The sequence below is a fragment of the Sinocyclocheilus rhinocerous genome, unplaced genomic scaffold, assembly GCF_001515625.1.
Source record: "Sinocyclocheilus rhinocerous isolate Xijiao unplaced genomic scaffold, SAMN03320098_v1.1 scaffold1266, whole genome shotgun sequence".
In the NCBI taxonomy this organism is placed as follows: domain Eukaryota; kingdom Metazoa; phylum Chordata; class Actinopteri; order Cypriniformes; family Cyprinidae; genus Sinocyclocheilus; species Sinocyclocheilus rhinocerous.
In genome coordinates, this window is record NW_015660496.1 from 380,576 (window position 1) to 391,922 (window position 11,347).

Below are 11,347 nucleotides of genomic sequence, written 5' to 3' on the forward strand. Positions count from 1 at the left end.
CTAAAGTATCATATCAACTTGTGGAAAATGGGCATCCTATGACCCCTTTAAATATATTACTTTTTTACTAGGGTGAAATACGTGGCTGAATGCCAAACTAAATGGCAAAATGTGTACTTCTTTCAGAAGTGATGGTGCAATATAATACAATAATAATACAATATTTTGTAAGATTTCACAAAAAGCACAAAAAGATTAAATGCAAGATTACCTTATTTCCAGGAATATATCAGGTATAACAAATGTTGCATGGTTTGCATGGTTACTTTATGAGTTCCAAATGGCACTTTAAATAAAAAACTAAACAAAATGCTCTAAAGAGCCTAAAAATCCAGCACTTCTCAACTCAAGCTGAAAATTTGAGTTTCAAATTGGGGTGATTTGCTCACAGGGGTTCTGTTAAAAAAAAAAAAAGATGACTCGGGTTCCCTGGATTCTCATCTCTAAAACAGTTTCCTGTCATGGAAGGGCAACTATTTAAAGACACCATTGCCATGTCATTTAACCCAGATTAAAGGGCACAGTGGCGATAAACCTGGGTGATTTGGATACCACATATCCCAAGCAAGTTAAACTAAGGGGGTGGAGATCCGTATTATCTAGACCTCGAGGGTTTTAGTGGGTGAGGGGATGCAATAGCAGGACCTATTTCCACAGGATTTGGCAGCTTTGATCCCACTCTAGCCGTTATGGCTGGCAGGTTGAGCCCATGGGATGAGACACTGGCCCTTAAGTGGCACCCATGAACCACTTCTGCATGTCTCACTCAATCAGCAAGAATCCACCCATCTCCCTTTTCAAACCTGAATAGAGATCACCTAAGAAACATGGGCAAAGATTCTCACTTTAGGATAATAATTCGGACTGCCAGGCACAGATGGAAAGCGCTGCAGGCTGGATTCATTGTGCTGTTGTTGAGTAATGCTGGATGCTGGAACTGCAGCTGTTGCTGAGATGCTACTCAAAGAGCACAACTAAAAATGGGGCATCTTATTTTATTTTTGCGGCAATTTTTTTTTTTTGATCTTTTTGTATGGCCCAATAAACTAAATATATATGACAATCTCTGATGTTTAAAATTACATGAACAATTATAAAAAGCACATTTAACTTAGGGATGCACAGTATATTATGACCACCAATATCAGACAATATTAGCAGATTTTTACATCATCTATATCGGTCTGATTAATCCAATATTGAAAACTGAATAACATTATGGCTTTTTTTTTCTTCATATATTTCTACGGAGCCCAGCGTGTGACATGTGGGACTAAATACATTCATTATTAACCCAAATTAAGCATTTAGTCTCTCAATTTAGTAAATCTTGGCCACTATGTAATAATTTATTTTCTTTCATGTTTTTTAGTGGCCATGATTTGCTAAACAAGGGATCGAACTCTTAATTCATGGCCTAAAACAAAGGAATGAATGAATTCATGGCCACGATACATATCTTTTTGTCTTTATGTCTTTATGGGGCTATTGCAATCTACTTTTCTACTATATCTAATAATGTTTCAATGTTTCAATGCAATCTTTAATCTGGCAAAATTCTAGACTTTTGGAAACATTATAAACATGAAAATAATTATTGGTCAAAATTTCTTATACTGGTGCATTTGCAAACTTGGTGCAGATCTATGCCAACTTCGTGAACTGCTTGATGAAATAAGAAGTGAATTAGTCCCAAAGCAGTAGAGGATTTTTCAGCAATAACAATCTAAGAATCCAGCAACAATAGTAAAAAACTCATAAGCATTACCATCATGCTAACTGCCACTTCTTTCCTCTCACTCTCGTATAAAGTTCATATGCATATAGATTCAGGGCTCTTGCAAGGTTGCTTCTTTCGAAGAGTGAAATTGTTAGTCATGCCCGCATAAGGATGCAATCTTGCATCAATTTTTCAAAATTATGTTACAGACTTTTCATTAAGACCCTAAAGTATCATATCAACTTGTGGAAAATGGGCATCCTATGACCCCTTTAAATATATTACTTTTTTACTAGGGTGAAATACGTGGCTGAATGCCAAACTAAATGGCAAAATGTGTACTTCTTTCAGAAGTGATGGTGCAATATAATACAATAATAATACAATATTTTGTAAGATTTCACAAAAAGATAATTTTTTTTAAATGCAAGATTACCTTATTTCCAGGAATATATCAGGTATAACAAATGTTGCATGGTTATTCTCCTGCCTTTATGAGTTCCAAATGGCACTTTAAATAAAAAACTAAACAAAATGCTCTAAAGAGCCTAAAAATCCAGCACTTCTCAACTCAAGCTGAAAATTTGAGTTTCAAATTGGGGTGATTTGCTCACAGGGGTTCTGTTAAAAAAAAAAAAAGATGACTCGGGTTCCCTGGATTCTCATCTCTAAAACAGTTTCCTGTCATGGAAGGGCAACTATTTAAAGACACCATTGCCATGTCATTTAACCCAGATTAAAGGGCACAGTGGCGATAAACCTGGGTGATTTGGATACCACATATCCCAAGCAAGTTAAACTAAGGGGGTGGAGATCCGTATTATCTAGACCTCGAGGGTTTTAGTGGGTGAGGGGATGCAATAGCAGGACCTATTTCCACAGGATTTGGCAGCTTTGATCCCACTCTAGCCGTTATGGCTGGCAGGTTGAGCCCATGGGATGAGGCACTGGCCCTTAAGTGGCACCCATGAACCACTTCTGCATGTCTCACTCAATCAGCAAGAATCCACCCATCTCCCTTTTCAAACCTGAATAGAGATCACCTAAGAAACATGGGCAAAGATTCTCACTTTAGGATAATAATTCGGACTGCCAGGCACAGATGGAAAGCGCTGCAGGCTGGATTCATTGTGCTGTTGTTGAGTAATGCTGGATGCTGGAACTGCAGCTGTTGCTGAGATGCTACTCAAAGAGCACAACTAAAAATGGGGCATCTTATTTTATTTTTGCGGCAATTTTTTTTTTTTGATCTTTTTGTATGGCCCAATAAACTAAATATATATGACAATCTCTGATGTTTAAAATTACATGAACAATTATAAAAAGCACATTTAACTTAGGGATGCACAGTATATTATGACCACCAATATCAGACAATATTAGCAGATTTTTACATCATCTATATCGGTCTGATTAATCCAATATTGAAAACTGAATAACATTATGGCTTTTTTTTTCTTCATATATTTCTACGGAGCCCAGCGTGTGACATGTGGGACTAAATACATTCATTATTAACCCAAATTAAGCATTTAGTCTCTCAATTTAGTAAATCTTGGCCACTATGTAATAATTTATTTTCTTTCATGTTTTTTAGTGGCCATGATTTGCTAAACAAGGGATCGAACTCTTAATTCATGGCCTAAAACAAAGGAATGAATGAATTCATGGCCACGATACATATCTTTTTGTCTTTATGTCTTTATGGGGCTATTGCAATCTACTTTTCTACTATATCTAATAATGTTTCAATGTTTCAATGCAATCTTTAATCTGGCAAAATTCTAGACTTTTGGAAACATTATAAACATGAAAATAATTATTGGTCAAAATTTCTTATACTGGTGCATTTGCAAACTTGGTGCAGATCTATGCCAACTTCGTGAACTGCTTGATGAAATAAGAAGTGAATTAGTCCCAAAGCAGTAGAGGATTTTTCAGCAATAACAATCTAAGAATCCAGCAACAATAGTAAAAAACTCATAAGCATTACCATCATGCTAACTGCCACTTCTTTCCTCTCACTCTCGTATAAAGTTCATATGCATATAGATTCAGGGCTCTTGCAAGGTTGCTTCTTTCGAAGAGTGAAATTGTTAGTCATGCCCGCATAAGGATGCAATCTTGCATCAATTTTTCAAAATTCATGCAGAAAATGGCTCGGTTTTGCCTGATGGCTGGAGCTGGAGGATATGGTTTGATAAAATTGATGTGCACTAAAATATGAGCAGACCGCTTGAGTATTTAGAACAGTGCCAGGCTCATTTTCCATGCCAAGTGCTATTTGTCTAATGTTTCAACTTTTGTAGGAATAACAGTCGCCACAGAGAAAAGATAATATTTCAGACAGAGCAAGATGTTATTTTTTATAGGAACAGAATTCATAGCTTGTGATATGAAAATATACAGTTAAATGCACCTAAGGATCACAAGTGAGTTAACTTTGACTGCACATTAATATCAGTAGAGGGGAGAGCTGTGATGGAATAATACTGTTTTAATGTGGAACACTGACATTGACAGCTGTGCAAAAGCAAGGATGTATGTCAGCGTGGGTACTCTTCCTCAGGGAGGGCTGTAATAAAGCTCTTTCTGATAACCCAAAACTCAGAGCCGCCCATTGCTCATCTAATTGGAAGCATTTATGAGAGCAGCAGCAGGAGAGGCCTTCTCTCTCGCTCTGGAATTAAAATGCTAATGCACTCGAAACAAACCAAACAAAGCCTTTCTACATCTGGGATTTGCATGAACTTGAAAGTAGCCGTGAAAGTCAATACCAGAGGACAGCAAGTTTGAAGGAGCATTTAGCCATCGTATGATATATGACAGGAAGAGAAGCAACCATGCGTAAATCTAGGGACTGATGCAACAACAAAGGCAACATTTTCTACCACTTTGAATCTTGCTTTCTCCTTGTCTTCTTTTAGCCTCCCTCTGGGATGACTGTAGGAGGGCGAGTGTTTATGAGTGGGCTGTAGTAGCAATAATGGTGGATGTTGTCTGTGCCAATGATGCAGGGAGACGTATGATGCGTGTGCTATTCCACACTCACAGCAGGGGCATCCCCAGTGGGCTAGAGCCAGCGTCACCAACCTGGCTGCAACACAAAGATCTAACCAGCTGAGACAGTGCCTGATGGAAGGTCACATCAGGAAGAGAGGAAATGACAGCGCAGCAGGCAACCTGCTGATCAATACTAACGCTTTAATTGGTCAAAGTAATATGAAAAATGAACCAGGTAATATACAGTATACAGAAAATATGGACCTGGAATGCTTTCTGATTGAGACGCACAAAATCAGCTATGATTATGTGTTAACAAAATTCTTCAAACACACAACATGAGCTAAAAGGGCTTGTGGGAAATAAAATTGTTTTATGTTCTTCCAAACCTATACGGTATGACTTTCTTTCTTGAAAAATCACCTTCACAAAAGGTGAATTGTTATCAATACACACTTTAATATAAAATGATCAATTTTAAAATATTATATTATATATAAACAGTAATAGCATGTGCAGCGGCAGCAGCGGCACCCTCCCCCGGGTCCTAATGCCCGCTCAGTATGGAGTTTTAATTCCGTAGCTGCTAATTCCGTAGCATCCCGCTGTTGGCCTACTTCTAATAAAATGAAAGCAAAATACACAAATCAACAGTGCGATTAGATCACGTCAGCATTGTGGTTCATTCTTGAAGCAAAGTTTTGCGTCAAGGTGATTGGATTCACTGTTTTGGATCGCTGCATTTAAACTGAGAATGCACGTACAGAATGACGCGTTCGGTGTATGATAGAGTAAACAGTAATAGTAGCTTACACGAATAAAAAAAAAACATGACACTTGTAAATTAAATAATTTTATATAGCCTATACTGATTTATTCATTAATGTGTAATATGTTATATTTTTTTAAACAAATTATGAGCTCTAAAAGATTTTTTTTTAGAATGTTTACAACTTTTTTGCTTTAGACCATTTACAACTGTTAAATCATAAAATAAAATGTCAAGGTTACCACTGCATATTTCTGATAAAAAATGCAGCTGATCAAAAGTGACAGTAAAGGCATTTATAATGTTATACTGTATAAGATTTCTATTTAAAATAAATAAATTGATAATGCATTGATAGCAATAACATTGATAATAATAATAATAATAATAAACATTTCTTGAACACCAAATAAGCATATTGGAATGATTTCTGAAGGATCATGTTACACTGAAGACTGGAGTAATGATGCTGAAAATTCAGCTATCCAAGGAATGAATAACATTTTAAAATATATTAAAATAGAAAACAGTTATTTGAAATTGTAATAATATTTTACAATATTACTGTTTTACTTTACCTTTGATAAAACAAATGAAGTATTGGTGAGCATCCAATACTTCTTTCAAAAACATTAACAAATCTTACCAACGCCAAACTTTTAAACGATAGTGTAGGTGAATGAGAACTGAGGTTGTCATGCTACAAGAAGGAAAGAAGGCAGTATAAAAAAGTATCATAAAAGTGGTCCATAAGATTTGATGATGAGGCTTTTCAGTGAATATCACATTCTGCATAAAGTCAGTTCTTCATACATATCTTTTGTTTGACTTCAGAAGAACTGGAATATAATGCACAAGTTGCATGGGTTACTTTTATGATCTTTTATAGTGCTTCTTTGTCCTTTGGTCCTTGACAGCCAAAACGATGTGGCCTTTTATCAGTAATTATTTCTTGTTATTTTCTTCCACTGCGCGGGCTGGGAGCCAGGGAAAAAGCTGGCTGCAGGGACCACAGGGCTACCGTGACATTTAAAGTGTTGGACAGATGAGCAATGTATCATGTATCAGAGTGAATTGAGGGGAGTGACTAGAAAGCACTACTTTAAGTGAGTGCATTTTTAAGGACACAGAGTCCTGCTACCTGCAGGCTTCTGCATTGTACATCCGATTTTAATATCTGGGGAATGCAGCAGGGCACATACATACAGTACATTTCAATATTTTAAGTGATCTAACTGTAATGTACAACAGGTTCTCTTCAGGTACCACACACCACTACCTCATGAAAATTCACTCTGAAAGAGTCTGACAATACTAATGATTAAAAATATTCATGTTAATGAATTCATGTAGTTCAATGAGTACATGCATTCATACATTACAATAGAAATTGCTTATATTTCGATATAATCTTATCCACTGCAGTACATGGTTTGTCACAGAGCATCCTTCCATACTTATTTATGTGCATATTTCCTAACAAACACAACGCAACAACAAACAAGATGCAACAATTTCCAAAGAAAGACAATTTTCAAAGAGTGCATTAGTGCCTGCCCTCATTTTCCATAGGGACAATCAGCTATGAGAAGAATCACATCACAATTTAATATATTTAAAGCAAAAAAGCAATTGAAAATTGGAAAAAATTACAAAGGTACAAGACTATACTTAACTCAGATTGTGTGAAGGAAAAAATATCATGAATGATATAATCAAATTAAAAATGATGGAGAAATATAAAAGTATTAATTTAAAGTTGTTGATTATATCTATAGAAACAATATACAGTATTTTTATATATTGTTATTTTTGTGTGTGTGTGTGTATATATATATATATATATATATATAAAGTTCATTGTAAAACATTTATATAGTATTTTGATAGCATAGCGAGACCAACTCGATTACGTCATTTCCTCTTTTGGGATGATTTGCTAACCATCACTCTCTGATTGGTGATATTTTCTATACAGCAGCATGTGTAATGTAGTTCCCCTTCATGGGAACTTCGAACTGCGCCCTCTAGGGGTCGCTATGGGGAACGCCTCATCGTGACCCGTGTCTGAAGCATACATTGAAAAAACACCAACTCGTTGTCCGGCGACAGCCATGACGTCACTACCGGTGCGACTATAGTATAAATAGGCGCCGGGAGCACACATCATTCTCTTCTTCGTCTTCATTGACTGTTCTGTTTGAAGCGTGCATTTCCAAGGAAAAAGTACGAATCCAGCTTTTAAACATGATTATTAAAAAAAAAATGAAATAATGTGAAATGTACAGCATATACGATTGATTAACAACATCTAAATTTACAGTAGGTTTGTCTTTATAGGTTTATTTAAGGTTGTTTAATTCTGTGAGGTTAAACAAAATGCAGTCACCATGTTTTTTTGCTACGTGTTGAAAGTCTTGTGACACCATAAGTTTAAGTGGATACAATTTCCTCTGTCTGTAAACAATTAGCCAAAGGTCAGTCTGAATAAGCAATGACCTAAATGTGCTATGGCTGAGGGGGCTGCCTGTCTTACAAAGGTGTTTAAAAGAGGACGGTGGCCTCTTAGCAAACAAGATTATATGTCAGTGAAAGAACAGTAACATAATCACAAGCATTGCCTTAGGTTTCACAGTACTGGTCTTGTATAATAATTACAGCAATAACAAAAGATGAGATTCTGATTAAAAATTTGCAAGGAAAAGAAGTAACTGCAGTCCCCTGGGCACGTATTAGCATTCAGAAACCATTTTACTTTTATTGAATGGACCAGCAAAACTAATTTCTTATTGGATTTGTTTGCACAGGGTAGGGTAGAGAACTATCCCTGATGGCTGATAACCTGCCTTTATGTAATTCGGCGAGGAGATGTATCTCAGTCAGATATAAGTATGAAAACATTTAAATTCTCATTCTTAGAAGACAATTCTGGCACTCTCTGAGTGGTAGTTTACATGCTTTATAGTTTGTTGTGCTGTGAGCTCTGAGCTCATTTAGGCTGCCAGGCAAAGTGAGGAGAAAAAGGGCTCCCTTTAAAACAACACTGCTTAATCAACTCAGTGTCAAGATAGCCGAGTTGAATCACAACTTGGAGCCGCGTTGCCATGGTTTCTGTCTCGACCCCCAACTAGCTGCCTATAGTTTGATTTGTTTGTTTATTCCTCAGGATAAAACTGGTATCAACATTACAAGTGTGTGAAACCTCTGTTCTATAAATCTGCGTAAAATTGTGGTTTTTAACTCCATGATGTGCTTGCAACGCACCAGCAATGGAAGATATGCAAATCACGGACCGGAAGAGACAGTAAAGGATGACAGACTTCTCCACTCCCTGAAAACACTGTATGTTTACAGAATACTGAAAATTGGACATTTTGCTTACCTGAACAAATCAGTTTCATCAACATGTACTGCCTGCCACAGTCTTTCCTATAGTAACATCTTAAACGATCCACCAAGCAGGTTCCAATTCTGACCTTCTCCTTTTTGCAAAGAAGGATGAGGTTCTCATCTGCAGGAATGAGAGCGAGATCAAAGGAGAGAAAGAGTGAGTAAGAAAGCGACAGCCACACAGATGTTTAAAAGCCCTGTGGATACAACTCACCCAGTGCCCACCCACCTTATTTCAATCATATGACCACAGACTCTTCATATTATTTATGGCAAGTTCATCATTCCAAGCCAAAACATATCAAGTCAATTTTGAGGACATTTATCCAGACTGGTACACAAATTAACCATCTTTGACACTTCAGCTTGTGTACTAAAGCGCCTCTCAAGTCGTATTTACTACTGGGAAACTCTGAGATAATTTTGATACCAGAGTTTCCGAGTTGGGCGGGCCATAAACTTTAAACATTTTAACTTTAAACGGCATCACTTTGTCTTGTCGCTAAAGTAGTGTGTTTATAGGCTATATATGAACAATCATTTGAAGCATATTGTATGTTTTATAAACAGTAAAATAAGCATGTATTTATATGATTGTCAACCAATGGGATGCTACATTTTATTCTTTACGACAACAATGCGCTTGACTGCTACAATCTCTTAATCACAAAAGGGGGAATTAGGAATTTTTCGATAGCACGTGAAGGCAGCATTAGTCTGATGCATAATTTCAGATTTGAAAGATTACAAGTCTTATTTTTATATTTTCTGCAAGTCCAGTTTGATAATGAGAAAATCTGAAATGAGTTGTAAAGGGTTTGATTGATCTGCTTGATTATGAAAAGGGTTATTTAACAAGTGCAAAGAACAGCATCATTATAATCTACAACTTGATGACTTCAAAGTCAATACTCTGGGTTATTTATTTTATGTAATGTAGCATAACTTACCAGGGCCCATTAGCCAGGCTACTGGCGATTTATTTACTTTTTGCATTTGACCATACTTTTCAAAAACAACACAACTGTAATATGAAAATGGAATTTAAACTTATTCTTGTTTTCTTGTTCTGGCTAATTCTAACATTAACTAGCTTTTTCATGAACACAACATGAGGATTAAAATGAAACAGCATCTAATAATTTAATGGCATACATAAAGCGCACTAACCTCCAGATAACCTAAAGAAATTCTGCCTAATTATTCAGCACTCACAAGTGCATTTGTGAAAACATGCATAAAACACTCAAACAAAAAGTACTCACATGTTTTGGTGTAATTCTTGCCAGTCTTGATTATATCTGAAGTAGTGAAAACAAGATGACAGTGCAGGAGTAGAACTAGAATTGAAAAAAAAAATGACAGAGAGAAAGCAAGGGGGAAATTGTTTCATATCACTATTATAAGGTATTGTTTTATTTTAATTCTACTTTATTTGTAATGCTGACAGTGTTACATCTCATGGGATCTTGGTATCTCAGGTGTGTGTGCAGGTGCAATCATTCAGAATCAAGGGAGACCAACTGAATAGAGCAACAAGCTACAATACAGCCTAGCTAATAATTCAACAAACTATGAGTGGTACACAGTGACCTTTATGTTCCTATTACATTATTAAGTTATGAAAATTCACAACTCATAGGCAGACAGACCGACAGACAGACAGACAGACAGACAGACAGACAGATAGATAGATAGATAGATAGATAGATAGGCAATAAAGCACTACACACAATAATTTGAATTTTTAATTCGAATACTTACAAAGGTCTGTAATCTGATTTTTTAATATGATAAACAACCAGTTATAAAGCTATTAAAACCATTTTGTGCATATTACGTGAAAAACAAAAGACGAAGATTTACTAAAAATAACTAAAAACATGCATTTGTTAGCTACCATTAAAATACTTTGTTTTGTGTATCCTAACGTAGTCAGTTTGATTCAGTCTTTTGATGTACTGACGAAACAGTTAATACGTGTTCCCACATTTAGCAAGTTTTAAGTTACCTGACAAAATATTTTAGTGTTTATTTCAGCGTAAACAGACCCGAGTCTGTGAAACAGGGTAAAACGAGAACATTGTGTGGAGACTGTATGACTTTAAGGTAAGGAACAGGTGAAGTAACCTACTTACCCGTTCGCAGAGGAGAAAATAGCCCTATGCAACTTGAACGTCAGTGTTTCTCGGATTGCTCTAAAAAGCCCATATGGACTCAGAGCTGCAGATGAATTTTACTCTTCTAACCTCCTCAGACATGTTTAACCACAATCCTGCAAATTCAGCTCCTCGACATGTCTAAATATCTCGCGCGGCCGTGTTGTCTATGCATGCATTTGCCACCGATCAGACTGTTACATCAAATCATCTGACAGAGCTGCGCAAACGCCGATTTACTCCGGATCCAAAACGATTTCTTACTTGATCACGGCACTTCCATTACAGTGACTGTAAAAAATCACA

General features: G+C 36.3%; 1 protein-coding gene across 1 annotated transcript in view; it reads right to left on the reverse strand.

Annotated features, from left to right (window-relative positions):
- bean1 (brain expressed, associated with NEDD4, 1) overlaps positions 1 to 11,026 on the reverse strand; it is a 66,067-nt gene extending 55,041 nt beyond the window's left edge. The window contains exons 1-3 of the mRNA XM_016534158.1: positions 11,021 to 11,026; positions 10,148 to 10,183; positions 8,875 to 9,003 (exon numbers count right to left, since the gene is read on the reverse strand). Coding sequence (XP_016389644.1) covers positions 8,875 to 8,899 — 25 coding nt within the window. The 5' untranslated portion in view covers positions 8,900 to 9,003; positions 10,148 to 10,183; positions 11,021 to 11,026. The remainder of the gene's footprint in view (positions 1 to 8,874; positions 9,004 to 10,147; positions 10,184 to 11,020) is intronic.
- Between the last annotated feature and the right edge of the window lie 321 nt (positions 11,027 to 11,347).